This window comes from Camelus dromedarius, chromosome 19, assembly GCF_036321535.1.
Source record: "Camelus dromedarius isolate mCamDro1 chromosome 19, mCamDro1.pat, whole genome shotgun sequence".
Classification (NCBI taxonomy): Eukaryota; Metazoa; Chordata; class Mammalia; order Artiodactyla; family Camelidae; genus Camelus; species Camelus dromedarius.
The window spans coordinates 34,311,174-34,335,358 of NC_087454.1; the positions used below are offsets into that span (position 1 = coordinate 34,311,174).

At 48.3% G+C, this 24,185-nt stretch overlaps 1 protein-coding gene across 9 annotated transcripts in view; it reads right to left on the minus strand.

Moving 5' to 3' along the window:
- PKHD1 (PKHD1 ciliary IPT domain containing fibrocystin/polyductin) overlaps nt 1-24,185 on the minus strand; it is a 368,588-nt gene that overhangs the window by 338,870 nt on the left and 5,533 nt on the right. For all 9 annotated transcript variants that reach the window (XM_064476570.1, XM_031434550.2, XM_064476573.1 and 6 more), the window contains exons 4-21: nt 23,544-23,688; nt 21,115-21,223; nt 17,416-17,473; nt 15,936-16,014; nt 14,604-14,678; nt 13,523-13,587; nt 12,984-13,023; nt 11,638-11,708; nt 10,226-10,327; nt 9,365-9,460; nt 6,974-7,115; nt 6,423-6,537; nt 5,144-5,422; nt 4,000-4,089; nt 3,817-3,907; nt 2,977-3,119; nt 1,523-1,653; nt 607-782 (exon numbers count right to left, since the gene is read on the minus strand). In XM_064476570.1, coding sequence (XP_064332640.1) covers nt 607-782; nt 1,523-1,653; nt 2,977-3,119; nt 3,817-3,907; nt 4,000-4,089; nt 5,144-5,422; nt 6,423-6,537; nt 6,974-7,115; nt 9,365-9,460; nt 10,226-10,327; nt 11,638-11,708; nt 12,984-13,023; nt 13,523-13,587; nt 14,604-14,678; nt 15,936-16,014; nt 17,416-17,473; nt 21,115-21,223; nt 23,544-23,688 — 2,007 coding nt within the window. The remainder of the gene's footprint in view (nt 1-606; nt 783-1,522; nt 1,654-2,976; nt 3,120-3,816; nt 3,908-3,999; nt 4,090-5,143; nt 5,423-6,422; nt 6,538-6,973; nt 7,116-9,364; nt 9,461-10,225; nt 10,328-11,637; nt 11,709-12,983; nt 13,024-13,522; nt 13,588-14,603; nt 14,679-15,935; nt 16,015-17,415; nt 17,474-21,114; nt 21,224-23,543; nt 23,689-24,185) is intronic.

Sequence of the window (24,185 nt, forward strand, 5' to 3'; positions counted from 1 at the left end):
GCTATTCTCACCAGGATATGGTGACCCGAGGCCCCCCCGAGCCGGTCCTAAGGGTGGTAAATCAGACTTTTAACTCACTTACACGGCCAGATATTGCTGTGTTCCTTCCAGCACTTTATACGACAGATATTAACTAATGCGGAGGCGGAGCAATCCTGCTGGCCTAACAGTAGTCATGGTCATAGAACTGGGAACTGATCACATTCATTGAGCATTTAGCACAGTTAGGACCTGTGATGAGTGCGTCACATTATATTTCAGTTAATCTCCACAGTAATCCAATGGGCTAGGGCCCTCATGAAGCCCATTTTACAGATGAGAAAACCAAGGCCTCTCAGCAAGGAAGTGGTAAAACTGGGGTAAGATCACAGGCACCCAAAGCAAGAGCAAGCTCGCGGGTAGTAGGGGAAAAAGAAGGAACTAGCTAGAGAGATACGGGGGCCAAGGACATGTGTGTGCCAACTCCACCCGCTCTCTAGGGTCCAGGCAGGAAAGAAGGAGAGTCACTTGTCCCCTCTCCATGAAAACAAAAGCAGCCCCTCCAGAAAAGTTCGAGAATGGCACTGGACGGACAGGTCCGTGGAGGAGAGGAGATTCGATCATCACCTGTTAGGTTCGTGTCTGCAATGATAACTTCATCCACGTAGAACGCGCCCGTCCCCGGAGACAGAGGGAGGAGGTCAATCCCATGAACAAGCACGGGGCAGTTTGCCGGAGGCGGCTGGAGGCACGCGGGGTCATGCACGCAGGTCTTGCGGAGGTCAGTGCAGGCGAACTCCCAGCTGCAAACAAGCACAGAGGGTCTTCCGTGAGCACCGCCCCCTCCTCTCCAACCTGGAGCCTGAGCGCCACACAGCCAGGAGACCCCAGGAGTCCCGCACGCAACAGTGCACACCCCCATCCAAGACGGGCTCAGCTCGGCGTGGGGATCACGGCAGGGAGTCACGTTTCCCGTCCCCCCCCCCACCCATCGTGACACTCGCTTTCAGCAGTACTTTCAAAATCATTGTGTGTCTTTAGCAGATCACATGTTGGGCTCTAAGCGCAGAGATGATTAATACTCTTGGACGTTACCAGACTTATTTCAGTTCAAAACTGCTTACAAAAGCCCCTAAGAGATGTGGAAAGAGAGCTGAATCAAGGGCTCAAGATGCCTGAACTGCATTCCAGCATCTCTGTCCTCTCGCTGAATGAATGTTGGTGTGTCACAAATTCTCCAGGCCCCAATTTTTCTCATCTGTAATGTCATGGAATTGTTCCCTGAAATCTCTTCCAAACCTGATGGTCTACGATTCTGTCCCTGGGAGGAAGGGCAGACTCCTTCTGAGGAGTATTGGATTTATAACAACTAACGGCTCTTAAATCAAACCTCTTTGCCCAATGAAACGTGTTCAGAGGTGAAGCTGGTACCCGAGGCCTCAGTCTCGGAGACAGTTAGTACATCCTAGGGGCCACCGTCCCCAGAAGAGCTAATCATCCCAGCTGGCAGACTTCCCACTGCACCTGCCCGCAGACTGGCTACCTGATGGGACTGGTCCCCACAAGACTCCAGTCACAGGTGGTGTTCTTCTGAACGGTGTTTCCAAAGCCGACTGTGAAGGACACGGTCACCCTCAGGATCGCATCCACATGGCCCCTGTACGCAAGGCACAGCTAGAGACACCAAATCAGTGCTTTAGCTCTGTCACTGAGACGCAGCCATTCCGCCTCCCTAGAACCTGCCTCCCGCTCCGAGACACAGTCCGCCTGTTCCTGCCCTCCTGGAGCTTACCAGTCTAGCCGCAGAGAAACGTTGAGAATAAATTGTTATTTCTCCAACAAAGGGTTATTAAATGCCTCGCATGGTGCGTGGCAGTGAGGATGTAGAGCCTCTCAGTTAGAAACCCCTGTGGTGATCCAGCTAGCTGTGCAACCTTGAGCTAGTCACTTAACCTCTCTGAGCCTCATTCCTTAACTCCCCGCCAGCCTGGGTTTCTAATGTTGAGTTAAGTCAGATTGTTTGGCACACGAAGACTTTCCAGCAGGATTTTTCAGCTTCGGCACGGTTGGCATTGAGACTGGATGATGCTGTTCTGTGAGGGGCTGTCCTGTGTGTTGTAGGATGTTTTGCAACGTTCCTAGAAACTTCTCACTGGATGCCAGTAGCACTTGCCCAGTGGTGACAATGAAAAAGGTCTCCAAACATTACTAACTCTCCCCTAGGGGGCAAAACTCCCCTTCCCACCCCTGTTGGAAGCCTGTGCTGCAGAGGAAAGGCCGGAAGATAGAGGTACCCCGACCTGAACCGTTTAGACCCGACCCTCCCCCGTTCAACTAGGAAAGGACTTGAAACCACTGTCATGAGCTCAGCCACCCCAGGAACGCTCACTCTGGTTCCCAAAGGACAAGGGAGCCATGCCCTCTTATGAAGGACAGCAGTGCTACAGACACGAAGGCTCTAAGAGGTGATGAAGGGGTGTGTCTGTCAGTAATAACCAATAATAACGAAAGCTGTAACAAGCAGTAACAACGGGCCTGGAACGAGCCCGAGCCACTGCCCAGGCGCTCTGCTAGTTGATCTCATTTACTCTTCACCCAAATCCTGAGGGGCACACCACATCATCACTCACTCCCCAGATGAGTAGACTCAAGTAAGACTGGAAGGCATGCACCGTACAGAGTCAGGATTCAAACCCAGAGGGTCTGACTGTAGAATCTGCACTCACACCTGGAGAGCCAGAAAAATCCTATAGCGCATATAAAACCTGCCGTAGGTCTCAGCTAATAACACAAAGGCATTTCCACGGAGCAGCTCCCTCATGGAGGACCAGAGGTGTGTGTTCACGCCTGAGACGGCAGTTTAGAAACAGTCTGAGACGCCTTGGGTGAGTCACAGCACTCACTGCTTTGTGCTTCTGCGTCTTCAGTATCAACCCCGGGGAGTAACTGCGATCCCTCCCTCCCCATCCTTCCCAGAAGCAGGGGGCTGCTACTCACGTGCGTGTACCGGTCCAGCCGATAGCCCTTCTGGGCAGCCGGGGGTGTGAGGACAAGGTGTCGAGGCTGATAGAGGCTGAACCTCCCACAGAAGGGCTCTGTCCCACTGGTGAGGTGCCCATCAAAGCTGGAACCTTCTGGGCCTGGACGCAGTTCAGATAAGACAGGAAGACAGACGTGAATGTTAACAAGAGCCTCCCGACACGTCTGCAGGGGACAGGTTACAGGTTTGCCGTGACATTGGCCCCTCAACCCTTGGGCGAGCAGGGCGGGGCTCTGGGGGGCCAGCACCCCCCAGCTCGGACAGTCTCGAGACTCTGACCATTTTCCATGTGGACCGTGACACAGAAAACTACTGAGAAGCAAAGAGGTAAAAAAAGTGTTGACTGTAGTTGACTTAGTTCGCCTTAGCATTTTATAAACACCCTCACATTTTAAGAATCTGTTAGACTACGGTCTGATGTCACAATGCCTTTATCTGAGAGGCGATTTGAATTAAACAAGATTTGCCTTGTGTTGCTGTCTCCCTCCTGTATCTGTTGCCCTTCTCCCCCTGTGGAGCGTGAGACACAGTTCCTGACGCTAAGTGCCCAGCATCCTTGGTCTCTAAGTCTCTTTCTCTGATTCCTACACCAAGCAGCTCCCTCCCAAGCATGCAGCCCCTCCCTTGGACACTCTGTGTCCAAATCCAGTTTCCAGGCCTTCATTTGACTCTGAACGGAGTCAACTTGGAGAAGAAATGAAGACTCGTCCTATGTTACAGAGAAAAAAGAGAGAGAAAGCGAGGGAGAGACAAGGATGCAAGAAAAGGGTGAGAATTTGTCAAACCGGGGACGGCACCTTGCTCGAATCCCAGCCGGAGCAGTATGTTTGCCGAAAGGGGGTCCAGTTCGCACTTGACTGCAAGTAACCCCTCAATGGCTGCTTGAATCTGTTAAAAAGGAAGACTGCCAGAGTTCACACCCTGGGTATCAAGGCCCCCCCTAGTTCCCCCGCCCCTCCCTGTCTGGGGAAGGCTCCCACCTGGTGGGCTGTGGCATTTGCCGGGATTGGCCGGCTAGAGACATCGTCCCACGTGAGGAGGAAGTGCCCTGCGCCAGACACGGTCAGCATCTACCAAGTCAAGAATCACCAGATTAAACAACATGCTCACTGAACCAGAGAGGCAACCTAGGAACACAAGACATACTCCCCCGGTTTGGTGTTTCCTTTTCATTTTAATCTCAATTTTTTTTTAACTCACTGTCATCTAGAACTATCTGGAGAACACAAGTGTTATCCGGTAATGAAGACGTTTCTCAGGATACACCCATCTGTCTCCCTGCTGATGCATGCCCCCTCCTTCTCTTAAATGTCGCCACCGAAGGGCCCACGTTCAGCCCTTCTGGCCGAGTTCCCTCCTGGGGGGAGGGGGTGGCCTGGGAGGCAGAAGCAGCCACAAGCATGTCACACTCTCTGAGAGGCCGATTCAGTCTCTGCTTTGCTTCCCTGCTGGGCACATCGCGCTTGTGTAATGAACTCAGACCATCTTACACCTCGAGTTGTTTTCCACTTGGTTCTGTGGTTCTTCGTGTGTTTTACTAGTAGACTGTCAGCTTTAAGAGGCATGTCTATATTGACTCACCCTTGCACACCCAAAAAGTGAACCAAAAAAAAAAAAGTATGCCACACACGACATTGTAAATCAACTATCCTTCAATTAAAAAAAAAAAAGTACACCAAATTTGTTCAACCGAAATATGGGGTACAACCGAAAGAAATAAAAGCCTTGACCTTGGCTGAGAGGACACAGTACATGGGGAAACAGGACTCAGAAAGCTGCAGTCTTGTGGGCGGGCACTCATGCAAGCACACACGGGTGTGGGTGCTGGGAAAACCTTATCTCCACTCTGGGGAATACGTTCCCAAAGGCAGATTTACGAGGAACTTAAATTCCTGAAACTAAGTCCACGAGTGAAGTCATCTCTACAATAAGACTTTGCATTTTTTTTTAAAAAGTCATCACTACCCTAACTGGATGGACATCCCATCTCTTTGGCAGCAGAGTTATCATCACGGCTCAAGTCTCCTGGCCCCGAGCCAGCCATCCCCCCACTAGGCAGGACTATACTCCTTGCAGAGTTCAGCCCCGGAACCCAACCCCACGGGACCGGGAAGACACGCAGACCTGGATGTCCGGAAGTCTGTGGGCCCGGGCTCGGACCTGGTGCTTCTCCCGGAGGTAGGTGCTGACCGCCTGGGGACTCAGCCAGGTGTTGTGGATCTGGACCCCGATCCTCACGCCCCTGCTGGGGGCTCTCCCTCGGTGCTCCGCTTCCAGGTAGTACCTGGCTCCCCCGAGCAGCTCCAGCTTGGGGGTCTTCTGTTGCCAGATCTCTTCACTGCCACTCTGCTCCCAGGAGTCAAACCAGTCGGCGGTGCCCACCCTGAGGGAGGCCTCCTTCACCTGTGCCCCGATAAGCACCTCGTGACCGGCTCTGTGGGGCTTCCGGGCCTCTCTCAAACAGCAAGTGTCTGGGTCTCGACGGTTACCAACGAGGGATGTGGGGGCGGGTCTGCCTTTTCCAACACGTCAGCCCCATCACACTAGGGCCTGGGCTCGTGTATGCTTCTCCAGGCCTCCTTCTCGCTCTCTGTCTCAATTAAATAGTATTCAGACGAGGCTGGAGGGACCATGCTTAGAGCAGAAACAGCCAACCTGAAACCCCAGGTTTCCGTGATGCTGTGGGTAAGGTTGTAAGAAGCCCTTTGGGAGACCTATTATGACTTGACCACATCAAAGTCTGTGGTCAAGCAAGTCTGTAGCAAAGCAAGTTCACAGAAGCATATTTGAGAAAAAAATATGGCAGTTCTTTGTCAATGGCACTAGTTAGTTGGGACTGTTGGTTAAAACACCTTTTCTTATCCTTCAAATCTGAACAGAAAATTCCTGCATATAACTGGCTACATTCCTACCTAAAATTAGTGGAAAGGGCATAAGCTTGGGAGTCAGACAAATCTGGGTTTGAGTTCTAAATATGCCTCTTATTATCCCAGCGGCCCTGTATTGGCCACACAATCCTCCGAAGGCTCATTGTCCTTATCTGGAAAAACGGAGATAAACAGACGTAGCTCACAAGATGCTGTGAAGACTCGAGACCAGGCATATAAAAGCTGTGGCATTGTGCCCAGCTTATGGTAAGTGCTCACTAAATGCGCCAACCCATTCAGCCAAGCCCTTTTTCAACAATTAAAATCATGTCAATTATATCTCAATTTTTTTAACAAAAATAAATTCCACCCCCCACCCCACCCCCACACACCAAAAAAACACACATTAAAATTCCTGGTTGCTTAATGGCATGCTACAACTGTCAGAGAACATGAGAGCTTTTGTTCTGTGTTATTTCGTTTTTTCAGGGGTGAAGGGCTGGGGACAAGAAGGACAGTGAGAGTGGGGGCAATACCTTGGTCCTCGGGTCCTCCGACCGGCTGAAATACAGGGAAGCCTGGTGGTCGGCCTGGAGCCAGAACGTGTAATTATTTGTCTCTGGGGCCGCAAAGAACCCACGGAGCCGTGCTCTGTAAAGCAGAGGAGCAGAGAGAACGAAGCGAGGGCCACTGAGCCCAGAACCCCTGACCCGGCAAATGGTTGCCCTTGGACTTGGCTTGTCTTCATGGTAACGAGGAGGAAACCCTTGACTCTTGTGTGTTGTGATGGGCCAGAGCCCTCTGGACACAGCTTCTCCTGCGGTGCCCGCGTGACCCTTAGCCTCAGCCCACCTCTCTGCACTGGCACAACCCCCGGGCAGTCCCGGCTTCTTTGGGAAAGTTGTAGCCGCAGCGCAGGGCGGCCTGGCGGCTTAGCGGAGATCCCTTGACCAATCTTGCTGTGGCTGACTTGGTGGCTGTTTTCAAATTTCCCCTAGGAGTCTCACTGCTTCCTTATCTGTCTCCTGGCCCCGCCTCGGCCAATAAAGACACTGGTGATACGGGCCCCCCTTCTCCTGTGGCATACCTGAAAGGCTGCCCTTCCTGTGACCAAAATCCAGATGGAGAGCTGGCATTAGGGACAATCTGCCATCGGTACCCGGGGGTGGCTTGAGTCAGGTCCACGCCCTCTGCAGCATCTCCAACTTCAAAAAGAAGCCCTCGATTGCCTGTAAGACAATTGCGCCTCACTAACACCAGAGGGCGTCTCCCCCCTAAGCGGGGGGTGGGGGGGGCGGCTTTACTTGAGATTACAGAGTGGAGATGACCCACAGGTTTTCTAGAAGGTGACACAGCGGAGACCCAGGTGACGTAGCCATGTAAGACGTTCTACAGATAACACAAAAGTTCTGGAAAGTGGAAATTGCTGCTTGGTGTAGGAGCTTGCCTCTTGGAAAGAGAGACTTAGCAAGGAACAGTAAGGGGGAATATTCTTGGAGAACCAGAGAAGACTGAAGAGCTCTTTTTCTTTTTCTTTTTAATTGAAGTAGGGAACTCTTTAATGGGAGTGTCTGGATACAAGGAAATGTGGAAAAGCAAACGAAGGTTCGTGAAGCCAGGAGTGGACTTCAGTGTCTTTTAATGCCCAGTTCAGCCTGCGAACTCCATTCCCTAAATCCTCCCCACCCTTTTCCAGAAAATTGGCAATCCTTATGTTTTTCACGTGTCATGGCCTCAATTTGTGGACACAGAGCAAACTAGGTGGCCTGCTGCTATGACGCCACATTCTAAATGACACTGTCCTTACTCAGCTGTGTTTTATACCAAACAAAACCTGAGACCAAAAGCGTACGTGCGACCCATACCGGATACTGACGTGGGTGGATGGTAAGAGCTCGGGAGTCACACGTTGTGGGTTCCAGGTCCAGCTCCGCCACTTACTACCTGGGCAGCTTTGAGCAAACTGCTTCATGTCTTTGGTTTCTTAGGCATCGAAAGGGGGCCAATAGTAAACAGAGATACGGCACTGAGACTAAGGGAGCTTGAGCTACACGTCAGTTACATCTCAATAAATCTGGAGGAGAAATAGAGTCAAGTTGACAACTGGAGAGAAAAAACTAAGGGAGCTTAAAATATATACACAAAGGGCATGAAATACAATAAAGGACAGCTAGGGTAGTTATTATTATTTTAAACGACTATTGTTGTTCCTCCTTAAATCCTAAAAAAGAGGAAACCGATAAGGAGTAATCAGAAAAACAAGAGCATATTTTAAGCACTGCTTAAGGCTTCTCAGCCTCAGCAGTCCTGACATTTGGGGCTGGGTAACTCCTGTCAGGGCTGCCCTTGCCTCGAGGGATGTTTCGCTGCACCCCCAGCCTCGACCCACTAGAGGGCAGTAGCACCACCACCAAGGATCAAACACTGCGCAGCGTCCCCTGGGGGCCGTTGAGGACCACTGCCTTACATAATCATTTGATCCTCTTCCACAGAAGACATTTCAAAAGTGCTTCATAAAGATAATTGTCAAGAACAGCCACATTCTGGAAATTATCCGACCACTGCCCGAGTAGCTAAAGCAAGAACCACCAGCGAGGGCGCAGCCTGTTTCCTGACTCAGGGAATGCGTCTTCTCCATCATTTGCTTTAGTAGCTTTGTTTCCCTGGATGGGAGCTTTCCCTCAGTAAAAACTGCAACTCGGGGAACTGGAAAGTGCTCGGCCAAGGCTTTGTGTGCGTTTCACACTGGACTGTCCTTTCTTTACAAAGTTTTCTCCCCCACTGGGCTTTACAGGATAGGACTACAGACAAGCAGCCTGTGGCTCCAGGCTGCCCAAGACGCCAACCTTAACTATGCCTGAGGGCCTGTTCTGACACCTCCCAGAAAAGTGCCCCCGCAGTGCACTTGCATTTGCAGCCGTGGGTGGAAGCTTTAAATACAGAAGGACAGGTGGGACCTGCCACTTGCCCTGTTTCTGCCCACTTCAGGAGTAACCTGGTGGCCACGTCCCTGCTTCTCAGAGTATCAGACAGCTGCCCACAGGGAAGAGGACAACATTTAAATGCGCCTGCTGTGCCCTACTCTCCACCTAGTCTATGAGCACAGAAGACACCTTCTGATGCCCCGTCTTCTTAGAAGACAGCGGGGGAGTGGGTAACTGACCCACAGGATGGAGGAGGCGGCTCAGGAGTTTCCACCAGTCGCTACAGCAATGTCTTCTGCTTCCTGGACCATGGTTTCCACTGAACCTCACCGGCCATGCAGCTGGCCAGGGGCTAGGACTGCAGGGTGTTGCCAAGCATCTGAGTAAAGCTAAAAGCCTTTCTGAAATGAAAGCCCCAACCCAGGACCCAGGGCTCACTGAGCAACCAGTCAAACAGCTGAGACCAAATTCAAACACTTTCGTTTCTGCTTTCCAGCCCCTCGTGGTTAAAAATGTCATAGGATGTCGCAGAACAGCTGTGGCGACTTCCTTACCTGCCTGAGGAGCAGAGAGCCGGGCACCTGTTCCCGGAGCCCTGGTGGTGCACTCAATCCTCCTGGGAGATACATGTCTGACGTCACACGGAATTCCTGAGAAGGATGTCCAAATCAGATACAGATGTCAACATGGATCTCGATGGAGATACAGATGGCGAGGCAGGACCTGAGGACCACACTGGAGCACACAGGCTCCGGTTCTAAGGCAAAGGGCCGGAAGTGGAGAATAGAGCAAAAGCTGTCATCTCCACGGAAGGAGGCGGGGAAAGGGAATGGGCGGGGCAGTGGGCACAGGGCATCACAGAGTAACCAGAAGGGAAGCAGCACGGTGCAACGCCGCTCACTGAAGATGGGCTGCACCGTGGCTGAGTGGGGAGGGCAGTGTGGCGGGAGAGCGTGAGGACATTTTCCTGCATCCTCTGCGTCACCAACCAGAGGAGCATCCCCCTGGCGGAACAAAAGGATTTGCCCAGGGGGCATTCCAGAACAATCCGCGTAGCAGTGCCCGCCCACTCCGGCTTGTTCCTATGAGTACGATGGGGGAGGGAGAGGGGTGGCCTTTCAGCCCGAGTAAACCCTGGTGACCAGGCAGCTCTGCTTTCCCTTCTCTTTTCTCCCAAGATGGGACACCTGGGGGACTCACCCGTGAATCGTAAGCAGGTTTGCGAGACACCTTATTTCTGTTCTATGTGTGCAGGGCTGCAGGATGCCAACCCCCCCTAGTCCATGCTAGCCGGCTGGCATGAGGAGTGAGAAGAGGCAAAGACTGCTCCCCCGTCCCCACTGCCATAAGAGACACATACTCTCCTTACGGCATTTAAATCTATGAACTGTTTTCAGCCATTTCAACTTAGTCACCTGCAATGGTAACCTGGACAGGATTGTCAAAGAAGTCTCCTGTAATTGTGATGTCTGTTCCTCCTCCAAGGCTCCCAGTTGCTGGAAACACAGATAGGATTTCTACAACAGAAGGAAAAAAGCAAGCTTCCGAATACAAACCAGCATGGGACCCAGATAATAATGTAATCATAGAAGCTATCAATAATTTATTTCTCAGTTTAACTTTCTAAGACCAGCAATAGTTGTAGTTTCTTTCTAGCAACAGTCATTTAAAAATAGATATCATAAGAAAAGGACTCAAATATAACAATCTGTATAATAATATATATTATACAGGAACAGTATTTGAAAGGAAAGAGAAATACAGTCACTCTTGCTATCAGCAAAAATCCCTGCCTGCCGTAATGCTTTCTTAGGAAGTCATCTCCTGCCCTCTAGTACTGTTTACACGTCACAGAACATGGGTTTTACTTTATGGAGGATCCAGGCAAGGCTTCGGTTTACCCATAAGAGTCTGCAATTCGCTCTAAGCAAAAGAATGAGTTCCACTGGCGCAGGCCACATATCCCCAAGATTTTAACTTTTTCTGATCCTTTCCTGTCCTGTGATCAAACTTGGAGAGTTTGGAGTTTCATTCCCTCCAGGGGAAAGACTAGTCGTGTTCTCTGATAAACTCAAGATGCAAAGAGGCTAATTACAAATGGTTCCCGCTATGAAATAAAGGCAAGGGTCAAAATGCAGCGTTTCCTGCGGTCGGCCACCTGGAGAGGGAGGGGCATTTGCGGCACGACCGAGGACATTTCTTGTACTTTTGGCAAAGGTAGATTTTGCTGCCCCTGGAATCTGCCCCGACCACAGACACTTTTTCAGTGGTTTGGGGACTGTATTCAACCCTAGAATCTAGCCCTCATCTTTAGTAGCTAGCCTTCTACTACGGAACTGAGCTCACGACTTCATGCAAGTTTCCAGTTTTCAGCGTTCACTTTTTTGGATGAAGATGTACTCAGACAGCAACACAGTGACGTAGCATTGGTATCAGCAAGTCATAAGTTACTGAATGACTCCTCGGGGGTGAGCTGTCAAAGTGACTGCAAAGATGTGCTTTTAGGTTTTTCGGTGGCACCTCTTCTCTGGTGTTTTTTAGAACACGGAACAGGAACGACTCCCACGTCTTCTATTCAGTCAGTCTACGTCCCCAGACTTTGCATAAAAGACTATGATCAAGTCTCTTTTCATACAGCAGCCAAAGTCAACACTCAGCAAGCACCCTATCCCCGTACGAAACCAACGGGCCATCCGTGCCTGCAGGGACAGCGTCAGGTATTGCCGGTTACAGAGAAACGGCCGGAAGGAAGGGAAGGCGGGTCCCACGTCCAGGGTTGGGTGAGAGAAGCAGGGAGAAGCCCACGGCCAAGGGAGACGGTCGGTACCTGAGTACGTCTGGTACAGGAAAAGGTCCTGCTTGGCGCTGACCAGCCACGCATTCTTGTGTACCATGGACCTTCAAAAAGACAACATTGTGTTTTGGATGAAAACTGCCTCTGGGTTTGCAGTTTTTAAAGTGACTGCCTGAAAGGAAGGTGACTAGCTTTTAGTGATCTTTAAACCTGTTTAGATACCAGCTTCCTTTGATGGCTAGAGAATGAGACTCACAGAGCAAAGTTTCTTTTCTGATCTAGAAAATTATTATTTAGGAAGAATCATTCCCACTTAACAAACAAGCATGCAGTGGAATGATGGGTGTGAAAGGGCCTGGGCTAGAGCCGGCCTCTGGGAGATACTCACTACATACTAGTTTTATTCCTCCCCAAAGGGCAGACAGAGACAGAGGGAGACAGACTCTCCGTACTTTGTGCTGTGCGGCTGCAGGTGATGGGTTGCTGTCTTGGGAATGAAATTGCAGTCAGCTGTATGACTGAAGTATTGTGCTGAACACCAGACGTTGACACAGCACTGTAAGCTGACGGCACTTCAATAACAATGTATTTTTAAAAAAACAAAAAAAAAAAATCAGCTGGACAAAGCACTTTTCAGGAAAACACCTGACAAAGCACGCAGTGTCAGAAAGGCATGTGGAAATCCAGCATCCCAATTTCTCTCTCCAAAACTCTATGAAAGTTGGACCCTTTCCATCTTGAGGAAGGCATTTCCTGCACAATGCATTATGGAGCTACATCCTGTTTGAAATGCCTACTATTATAAGATTACTTAAGAGGTGATTCCGCCAAATTCTGTGCCATTATCACCCTGAAACATTTACCTTGCTTCACAGTGAGTGAAACTAGAGACATGACCATTAAATGCAAGGCACAATCCAGGTTAGATTCTGGGTCTTGGGGGAAATAACTTTATAAAGGACAATATTGGGACAATTAGTGAAATATGAATGTGGGACCTAGATTAGAATGTAGCATTGGATCAACGTGAAATTTCCTAATTTTGATCACTGTATTACTGTTATATAAGAAAAAAGAAGAAGGAAAAAACGACGAGTGCATAGGACACAGTTATATTCACCCAAGTAAAAGAAATCAAGCGGGAAAATGGGGTTTCATTATACATTTCATATATGGGTTATACATCTGAAACTTTCCACTATAAAAGGGTAAAGCAAGACAAGAGAGTAGATAATATAAGATGAAGATAAACGAATATATGTATGTGTGTGCATGACTGGGACATTGTGCTGCACACCAGAAATTGACACGTTGTAACTGACTGTACTTCGATAAAAAATAAATTAATAAGATAAATTTTCTTACTCCCAGTTACTTACTTTCCTCTGTTAAATACTGAGAAACTAACATTCTGGTATCCTGTGACAAAAAGAAACAGCCATTAATACGGGAACCTCCATGAACCACCAGGGCCAGGCCACTGCTACCAGAAACTCAAGGACTCCAGCTGTCACCAAGTCACCACCCACACCTTCAGGGCTTTGACAGTGCCCGAAATAAACACCTCCCGGACGTGCGCCATCAGCAATGCTGATTTCCAGCCACAAAAGGATAAAGGTAGTATCTCGTAGCAGGTAAGCGCATGCCTGCAGTGAGACCGGGACTGATAAACCCTGCTCCACCAGCTTCAATTTCCTCCCCATCAAGCAGGAATAATTCCACCAGCCTCCCAGGTGTATAGGTGAGTATTAAATCAGTGTGTATTTAAGCTGCTTTTTATAGTGTGTTTCAGGGAGTTCTCAACAAATGGTAGTTATTACTATCATCCTCATGAGAATCAGTTTTTGAAATACTTTTTTTCCGGACACAGAGAAGAAGATGGATAAGACGTTAAGATTCTGTTACATCTCAAACAGACCAATGTAGTTGCCTTCCACACGGCACTGCAGAGTCCCAGGACCATGGTCTTCCTGAATAGGATAACTAGAGAAAGAACAAAAAAAAAAAAAAAAACTGAAGTAAGAATTATCTGACAATTCGGTTCAGAAGTTCTGGTTCTTTAGCCAGGATAGTAAAAAATAAAATAAAATAAAATAAAATAAAATAAAATAAAATAAAATAAAATAAAATAAAACAAGACAAAACTCTAACTGGCGTTACCATGAATATATATGCTACCAGTGTGAGAGACAAAATTGAACTTACTCCTAACCTCCATTTGGTTCTTTCTTTCCAAAATCTATTTTATGAAAAGGACCGCAAGATCCTCATTCAAAAAAAAAAAATCCTAATCAAATGTGAACCCAAAACAGAACAGTTCTGAGCAAACAAATGCAAGGCACCAGGAAGAAGCCACATTATAGAATTTGACTCAACTAAACACTAGGTCCTAAAACTCTAAGCCATACAGTATGGACGGTTAATCCACTCAGTCCAGAGTGGAGTGAAAAATCAAGCAAAACGTTGGTAATCTGAGCCCTAAGCATGTAGACGCTCATTTTTTTTTTAATTTCCCCTGTAATAAATAATTGAATATTGAAACTTTAGTTGTTTCATCTTTGGCTGGTCGTTGTAGTATCGTAGTTAGGAGTATGAACTTGGGAGGCTGGTCGGTCGGCCCCTCTGCCACTTGTTCTTTGTGAGATGTTGGGCAAGTTACTTCACCTCAGTCTCCTCATCTGTAAAGTGGGACTGATCACCGTGTGTACGGAGGAGGTCATTGGCTGCCCTTAACTGTAAAAGCACAGGAGCAGGGCTTGGACGACAGGAAGCACGAGTAAGTATTGGCCATTTGTTTGCAAGAAAGCTCTCAGAATCCACTTCAAGTTGCATTCTCACTCAGTCACTGTGTCTTTTCCAGGAAGTTTAAAGATAAGGCAGTCAACAGTTATGGGCAATTTATATTAAAAATGTGTGTGTGTGTGTGTGTGTGTGTGTGTGTGTGTAATATCCATGTGGAAGGACCTAAAAGCAGGTGTGTTGGCAAGAAAGACACTCACCAGCGTCCTGTCTTCCTGTTTACGAGAGAGCAAGGAGTGACCCACTGGTCTCCGTGAGCTTCCAAAATCAGTGGGCTGGATCCAAAATGCAAACAACAGACACAAGACAAGAGTGAATGCTCCCAGCAAACATTCTTGGCAAAATTCCGAGGAAACATGGCTGTGAACAAGCATCTCTGGGTGTACAAGGCATCAGTACTGGGGACTGGGGACTGCCCTGTAAGGAGACCCTAAATCAGACCCTCGGCCTGAGAGCGGGTGCACCAGCCTCTTCTGTGGCCCACGCGTTCACAGGGAGCACTTCCCCTTTCCCGGAAAATCCTTATCATCTCCACCCTGGCTATCCTGGGGCCACACAGAGCCATTGAGGAGTTCATGTCTTTGCTCCTCCCCTTGCCAAGACTGCACCCCAGACCAAAGCTGCGAGGGGACCAAGTAGTGAATGTGGTATCTCGCCAAGGATGGACTCGGGGGCTCTAGTCTCCCCAGGAAGAATAATTTCCATTCAAGATGAGTTGGCCATTATTTAATGCCAGAAATGTGGATCCTGTAAGTAGTCAAATCTTGTTCCCTTCATCTATGGCAGAATCAAAGAGATGGGGCAGAACACGAGAAGACCCCCATTCTGTTCAAGGGGTGAAGGAAAAATTAGACACAGCGTGTAGATTCTCTCAGCAGAGCACATAGTGACGTTGTGTTCCTTCTACCTTATAAATCCTCACTATAACTGCTTCATTTGTTGAATAACCAGTTTTTTAGAGCTTTCCACAAACACCCCAACTTCAACACATTCCATCCTGTTCTCCCCTTTCCCCAGCATGCATGATTTAACAGGACCACTGTCCTCTCTAAAAGTCTCCAATGAAAATAGTCCTGTGGGCATCCTGATCATTCTCATGGCCTTCCAGATTTCCTCCACATCTTCCTCTGAACATACTAACAGAATTTCTAAATGCACAAGCGGATAACCAACAAGGAAGCTCTAACAGTCTTTCGAGTTCACACCTTGTTATAAAGAATTTATTTCAGCCTGAGAAACAAGAAGGAGGAGGGTGAGACTCGAGAAAGTAAAATCCACAGATGCAAATACAGCACAGCGCACACTGAGCCCAGAGTGACTAGTTGTCAGTAAGTAAATGGACCAACTTAATCGACCGGTCGCAATTACACTAGCAAAGTTTGCAGAAGCCCAGCTCACCAGGGACCATAAACTGCAAAGAGGAAAATAGCCATTCTGTGCCAACTGCTTCCAATTTATCACTATCGGGGAGCCTCTGGGAGCAATCCAGCATCTCTGAAACCAGCAGCACGCAGAAACAGTCACACACTCACCTGTCAATGTACTCGGCGTCCAAATCCAAGGTTTCCGAGCTTCCAGAGATAATCCAGCCATACACCTGTATCAGCTTTCCTGTTTTAAAAAGGATTTCTTCTAATGAATCGACTTAGCTCAAACTCTAAATATATAACACAAATTCTCTTTCTTTCTTAGTTACATCTACTCAAAATTGCCAAGCTGGTCATGACTCAGAATATTAACAATTTTATAAACTGTGGAACAGGAAAGGATGACCCAGGAATCTCTAGGACATTGCAAAGAGGCTAAAATAATCAATCGGTGCCCAGTCGTAGCTTACTCGTGTATGTATGGAGCCCAGAAGAAACACCAGGTCCTCCTCTGAGTCCCATGAACAGAGGGAGGGAGTGGAACACACAGCCCTGTTCTACTCTCTTGGCTGCGTTTAGACCATCCACATAAATTAAGAGTAATGCTCCTCGGGGGTGCTCTATGCTTCGTGAGACCTCCCTCTGATAAGAGGAGGCCCATATCACACCATCTGGACGGGTATTTGGAGACACTAAACTTTTTCCCGTATCTCAAGAGTATGAAAGAGGAGTGTCATGGATGAACCAGTGGTCAGGAAGTCAGAAAGAAGGGCCTGCGAACGCAGCACAGTTGTGGCTTGAAGGACGGGCCACGCACACATCATTCAGCCAACAAATATGCTCACGTTCAAAGACAGGGCAAAACAGGGGCCCACAGACAGTGGGTGTCTGCCTTGCCCACCGCTAAGCGGCTGACTTCTACCTCTGGGGCTCCTCTGTGCGACTGGCAGGGACTCCCACTGGGCAGCAAGGGGGTCTCCTTGAGACTCGCCTCTTTGGGGTTTATAAGAAAGGGGGTGCAGGCATCAGTGGTCCCCTTCTACCCAGGTGCATTCTCAGGACTGCCCCCACCTTCTCTGCTCAGCAGCCCCTTCTCAGAAAGAGTTCAGGCCCCAAACCAGATGCTCCAGGGGCTGGTTTCCCCCAGAGCCGGAAAAACACCTAAATGCCGTCCTGGGGAGGTGCATGAGGCAAGGTTTTAGGCAAACACACCGGAGCAAGGTGATCCAGCTCAAGTCCAGCCTGCAACCTGGAAGTGAGAGCCTTCCAGACAATCACAGGACTGAACGGCCCGGGCTGTCGTCCTCCAGCATCACAGACAATGCTGAGGGATGAGAGAGCTGTGGGTTAACGAGGCAAAGCCTCAGAAACGGAGGAGAAGGGTGTACCCGTGGGGCTCATGAGGTCCTTGAATCCAGAGACGACACCTGAGGCCACAAAACAACGTGACCAAGAAGTAATGCTTCCCTACACAGCGTGCCTGTATTTTATTAATATGAAGTGACTTTTATCTCCAGTAATTGGATGACTGGTCCTAAAACACTGGGAACCTTCTAGGAAGTATGAGGGACACTTGAAAATTTGCAATAAGCTTCAGCAAAGAAATTCATATTGTTTATTCCTATCTTAATAGGAGATTTCTTACCTGGAACTCCACTTGGTGGATGAACTTGGTAAACAATGGGTGTCTGTGCCCTGGAAAACTGTTTAGAAAACAAGTTATTGCAGTGAGAATTTCTCTAAAACATCACAATCACATGCGCAAGAAACACAAGTCATTTCTCACAGACCATTCGTCTAAGGCAGCGAATGGTTACGTTTCCTCAAATCACCTTCCATCTTTTTCTGTTCTGAGATGACAGATATTATTATCTTTCTCCCCTAGATGCGGTAAAGAGAATCTGATCAAGGTCATGTATCTCGCCTGTACCACATCACCCACACCTGGGCAAGTCTGTTTCTCCTTGCCCACCTGCCACACCAGGAACACGTTCTACCAAAGGAAAGGTAGGCAGGCCGGCCATGCTTTAAAACACCAATTTTAATTCCATTATTGCCACTTAAAATCTTGGAGTCTTGAAGGTTTTTTTTTTTAACTTATCTGGACATTAATGTGCTTATTTAAATAGAAAAGATTGCAACTTAAATTATTATCTGCCAGCACCTTGGTAGGGATTAGCAAGCTACAAAAAGCTGGAAGCTGGAGAGACACATACAGTAGGTTGGTTTGGGAAGAGGGAAGGTACCTGTTGGGAGGAAATTGATTCAAATGATGCAAGGAATGAGAAGCAACATTACTCTCCAAGGAGGAAACCAGCATTGATGGGAGAGGCAGGAGCCTGGGGGAGCCTGGTCCTGGTACCCCGAGTCATCTTATAATGCCCTGACCCCCTGCAGCACATCCTCTGCCAACCACAAGCTCCTGGGAGGCAGGGACCATGCCCGGCTGTGTTGTTAGGTGACCCCTATGCACCATGCTGTTTTGGGTTTTGCTGCACCTTTCACCCCAGATATTAGTTTTCCTGCTTATTAAAAGATCGGGAAAGAGAGAGAGGGGAAAGGCGAGAAACCCATCCTAAAAATTGCGCATTAAAGAAAGGAAGTCCTTCAGTGGTTGGGCTGGCTTGGTGAGTTGATGAAAAATCACCAGGAGATACAGCTAATGAGAGGCAGTCCGAGCTAAAGGAAACACGGTGACTCTGTTTAGGGGCTGGGACCAGGGGAACTGTGAGTATAAAAAATTAATTCCACCTCGCCAGTCCACCGCAAAGAGCCTGCTGCAGGCACTGAGATGTCTGAACAACTCACAGACGGTTTACCAAGCAGCTGGTGGCTGTGCTTTCTGATTCGGAACCCCTGCTTCTCCGCTCCCCCACCTTGCTACTTCCCACCCCACTGGGGCTCAGGGGGCAGCGTGCGGGAAGCTGGGTTTGGTAGCTCATTAAGTTTTCACTTTGTCATGTCTCTGGCTCGGTGGGTGACCAGAGGCCTGTTTCTCTTAGAAAAGTCCCATTTTATGTCGTGTCAGCTCAGAGAGCATCACAAGTGAAGCCTCTTTTTGAGGTGTCTCTTCGAGGCTGCCCTGCCGCTCTCTGAGGACCAGAGAGGGTGGGATAAAGGAGTGGCTTTATTCCACTCCTCCTAGCCCCCCAACTTTTGGTGGAAGGCTCACAGCTAGAGCAGTGGATCTTATATTCCAGGTTGGAAATTGGGAGGTGCGTTCCCTTGTCTGGCGTGGACTTGCTTGGTCTAACATCTGGGAAGTGGGGCCATAACCACTGTTGTACTTTATGGAGCTCCTATGATCAAGTTCCAGTGTCAGTGACAAGGGTCTGAAGGGCGTCGCAGGGGGAGAGGGAGGTCTGGGTGCAGGAGGAGGTTGGGAGGTGGGAGTGGGCGTTTGGCAGACGTGTGGGACTTGCATTAATCGTTATCCTTTGGTGAGATCAGAGCCAGCTCCCAACCCGGGGAGTCACGGCACTCGTCTGTTGACCCCCTGCACATGCATATTTTCTGTGACCTCTTTTCTCACCCTTTCGTTCAGAAAGACAGGAAACTCGCCTTGGTGACAGACTGTACGGCCATGTGGATCAATACTTAAAATACTTGCCAAGCTGCCCTCGGCTCTGTTAAAATGTCTGTTAGTTCTCCATGTCTGGTTAGGGCTGTTGATTAACAGGGAGTTATTCTTTAGCAACCACTCCTGGGGTGATGAAAGCAGACCAGGCAAAGCACATTGCTGTCTTTGTGTTGCAGGTAGGAGGGACTGCAGGTCTGGGGTCCTCAGGCGGCCAGAGGAGGATGGGGTGAGGGTGGCAGCGAGGGGAGACTAGGTCTCTCCCTGGGCGGGTCATTAGCACATGCGCCAAACCTTGGCCAGGCCCGTCCATCCCTATGATTCTCCGCCTCTTCACGCTGGCCCTGACTGTGAAGTGCTCTAATCTGGGACCCAGCCAGAGGCCTATAGGTGAGGTGGAATTCCTGGAATTGTCTCCAGCTTCCCACACGCTGCCCCCTGAGCCCCAGTGGGGTGGGTAGCAGCTAGGTGGGGGAGCGGAGAAGCAGGGGCTCCGAATCAGAAAGCCACAGCCACCAGCTGCTAGATAAACCATCTGTGAGTTGTTCAGATGTCTCAGTGCCTGCAGCCACCACTGGCGAGGTGGAATTAATTTTTCATACACACAGTTCCCCTGGTCCCAGCCCCCAAACAGAGTCACCGTGTTTCCTTTAGCATGGTGATTATGGGACAGGCCCGACCATCTCCCTTCTGTTCTATTCACTGAGACGGTGTGGAGGTAGGTGGTGGTGTGGGTCTGAATGAGAAAGGGTGATCTTTTTTTTTCTTTCTGCAGCCTGTGTGCAGAAGCAAAATTCTGAAAAATGCCATCGTCTTGGCATGAGGAACAAGTCATTCAAGGTAAACTAATGGCAAATTCCAGTATCAAAAGATAAATTACCTGTATAAAGTGTGGACTGTAGGACAGATAAATTTAGAAGATGAAGTTTTGTTCTCAAGGAGCGTTCATTAGTGTCTCTGTTGTGTTCTTGGGAGGCTCCCTATGGGCAGTGCAACCACGGCAAAGAACCCTGCCAAACATCTGCCTTTCACGGAATGTCTAGAACCTACCCGTTCAGAGATCGTTTTAGTGGAAAACCAATCTGAAATGGACGGAATACTGAAGCAACATAAAATTAAGCCCCAACATAACATGAATGTGGATGGAAGTTCTAAAAGAAGTCAGGCATTGGCTCAGAAATTCTCGGCTTGCTTTTTGCTCTCTCTGAGCTCAAAGGAGAATCCCAGCAGTAAGTGCCCTTTCCATGTAGGGTTGGAAGGAGAGGCAGAAATCAACTGAGAAGCAGGGAAGAGGGTGGAACTTGGGTCCCTGAGTCCCTTCACCATCCTGATACTTTAGATCATCTCAGCTGGAAAAAGGAACAATGATGCACAGTCATCTTTGTGGTTCCTCTGTGGGCTTCAGCTGAAGTGAGGATTTAGATGCAGGTTCCAATCTTGGTTCTGCCATTTATGATCTGGATGATGGGGCAAATTATTTATACCCCTGAGTCCTAGGTTGCTCCTCAGTCAAAGTAGGATAATGAAAAGCTACCCTATAAAATGGTTGTGAGTGGTGCTTTAACGTGCATAGAGCACTCAGCTGCAGCCTGACACAGCCGTGCTCAATACTGCTCTTTAACAGAATCTCAGAAACCCCGTAACTCTCATCCGCCTGGCCTCTTACCTGGGCAGACGACCCCCAGCTGGTTTATAAACTTGCTGGTCGACAGCACAAGCACACCCTCAGACCAGGAAAGCACACACGCCTCCATCCTCAGAACCCACCTTGAACGTGCCGCTGTCTCGTGGTCCTGGCCTTGGGCTGCCTACCACCTGTGCCCCTGAGCGCACTTCCAGGTAGAACAGGCCCTCGTGTGCTTCGGACAGCAGAGGTCTGTGGGCAGAACATGGAAATCCTTGAGAATCAGAAACCGTGAACTGTCCAAGCTGGCCGCCCGACTGGACCTCCCTGCACCTGTGGAACAGAGCTAACGAACCCAGGACTCCTATATCTCACTTTTCACCCCCTCCACCCACTCAGCGACTAGACTTTGAAGATTGGATCCTGCAGCAAAAGAAGTTATGAATTTTTATATTGAAAGTACCTAAGTTTTTAAAACTCTGTCCCACTTCTCAGATTCATAGTTTTAGGACTTTTAAGGGACAGAAGGGACATGGATAGATAATCTGCTCTAGTTTCCATTTTTAAAAAATTACAGTTCCATGGAGATTAAGACACTTAGGTACACGAACACCACAGGTTAAGGACAAAGTAGAGCTTGGATCCTAGGCTCTTTCTGATAAAAGGCATTGACTTTATATGTTGCCAAAAATTCTTGACTTGGTAATTATACAAGCAGCCCATAAACACTTCACATGTCCATCAAGAGAGTCCTCGACCTTCCCTTTCCATGCGTTTCACAGTGATTTCTCCTCTTGAGGCTCCTGTTCACTCTGATTTTTGTGAGAGGGAGAATATGATGAAAAGGGGTTAGATTTTAGAAGTGCTTCCTGTCCAAACCTTCTCCTAAAATCTTCAGCATGACCTTAAATATTTAAATCTGCCCTGCCCAATGCATTAGCCATGAGCCATATGTGGCTACTGAGCACTTGAAATGTAGCTAGTTCCAAGTAAGGTATGCTATAAGTGTAAAATGCACACTGGATTCTGAAGACTTTTTATGCAATAAAGGATATGTGGAGCCAAACAAAATGTATTATTAAAATTAATTTCACCTCTTTTTTTGATTTTTTTTACTGTGACTACTGGAAATTTTTAAATCATATTTGTGGTTCACATTGTATTTCGGTTGGGCAGTGCTGATCTGGATGCAACAATGCCTGCTTTGGAGAAAGCAGATAAGGCTTTTTACGAAAATGAATATGACACTGTTTCGCTGATGATAAAATGTACATTTTCCCACATTTGAGTGTTAATTGTATTTGATACTCATTTTCCAAGCAGTGAGTGCATTTAAGAGGGTAGTATTTCTTTTTTTCTAAAAAGATGATATAAAATCAATGGTGCATCTTAAAATCATTAGTATGTTGGGATTGCAGAGACAGAACGTATAAGTCTTCAGAGCTTTAACTTATTGCAGGAACTCTGTGCCCAAATGTACCATAAAACCTAAGGAAAACGTCTCCACCAATAGTAGGGTTAAAAGGAACTGGTTCATAGACATCTACTGGGCATCTTCTACTCACAAGATATGGTGGTAAGCACCATAAGGACCACAAGGTGAGTTAACCACATCCTCAGTCCTCAGCGCACTTAAGTCTGTAAGGATGAGTCTGAAAAGTGGGCAGCCCACATGATGTCAGGAGAAACACAGGGTGGAGGAGACAGGGCCACTGAGACTGTGCATAACACACCTTCGTGTAAATTACAAAAAGGTCCTCCCTTCAGGAAGATGAACTGCATCAGGAAAGTGTATGTGGTGTGTATGTATGTGTGGGTGCGTGTACACACACACACACGCACACACACACACACACACAAGTCACATGGATGAATTACTAAAAGCTGCTCCTTCCTCAAGGCCTGCATTTCAGTTCCTATTTGTTCCCCTTTCAAAGAAGGGAAAGATTACACTCAGTTGGATGTTGAGGGAAGAGGTGGCATTGGCATAGGGTTGGTTCAACAGGCAGAGATGGAAGAGAGGGAGCTTTCCTGAAGGAGGGAACAGAAAACAAAACGGAATGACACTGTTCTTCCTCTTAACCAGCGATCCACTTTCAGGCAGCATCTCTAAGATATAAAGAATGAACTCGTGTAAACTTTGTGAGCCAACAGAAGCTCAAGAGGGACGATAGCGTATCTGGAATTCCACAAAAATCGCATCAAACTCAGCAAACTAACTGAGGACGAAGGCAGATTTCTTTTCTAACTGGTTTTTAGTTTATGGGCAATCATTGCAAGGAAGCCTTTTCCAAAAGAATAGATGGCAAAATGGAAGCATTTGCTGAACTCTCAGTAGCAATAGAGATCCTTGCAAAAACAAACAAACAACAAACAAACCAAACAAAATCTGGAAGCCCCTCCTTACAAATACCTCAAAATTCTCAGAAATCTTCCCCATATCCCCATCCCCCTTGAAGCCCTACACTGCTCTTTGCAGTCACAGGGGAAGTTGCTCTAATTTGTCTCCCGAAGCTACTGAGATAAGCAAAGCTCTCCTCCTGGCCATCTTCTCATTCCCGGGCAGGTGTACCTGGTCCTGCACATCACTGCCGGCAAAGCCAGGAAGACGGGAGCGAGGTCACAGGGGACGCTGGGCAGTGCAGGCGCAGCCACGTTCACCAGGTGGATCTCCAGCTGAGAGCCGTTGGTGGGATAAAGGAGACTAGCCTCGAAATCTAAGCACAAGGGAAAGGAGAATCTCAGGCTGGGGAGATGTGTACTCTACATGGGGTGATATAAAAATATGCCACGTGGGGGCCATGGGGGGCACAGAGTGGCTCTAAGGATTAAATTAATACCCCTCATTTCCAAAGGCATTTATGCACACTATATGAATGAGTGTTCTCATTTATGAGTTTATTAAAAGAAAGTCTCTTTTCAGGTCCATCAGTCTAAATCTAGGAAAGAATTTTCCAACCCTCAAAGTTACTCCTTCCTGTGGTAGAGAGGGGTACACTGAACCACGGCTGAGAAGCTCCCACGTGTACGATTATCGACAAGGAAGAAACCAAGGTTCTGCAGGTCACATTGCCAAGTTCTCTGCTGTCATCTCATTAGGGCCCCTGGAGTCCCCTCCCCTACCAGCAGGGGATGAGGATGTGGACACAGACTCATAATGGTGTGCTCTGACATGAGCAGGTGGACGTCTGGAAACACAGAAGCGGGTCCTTCA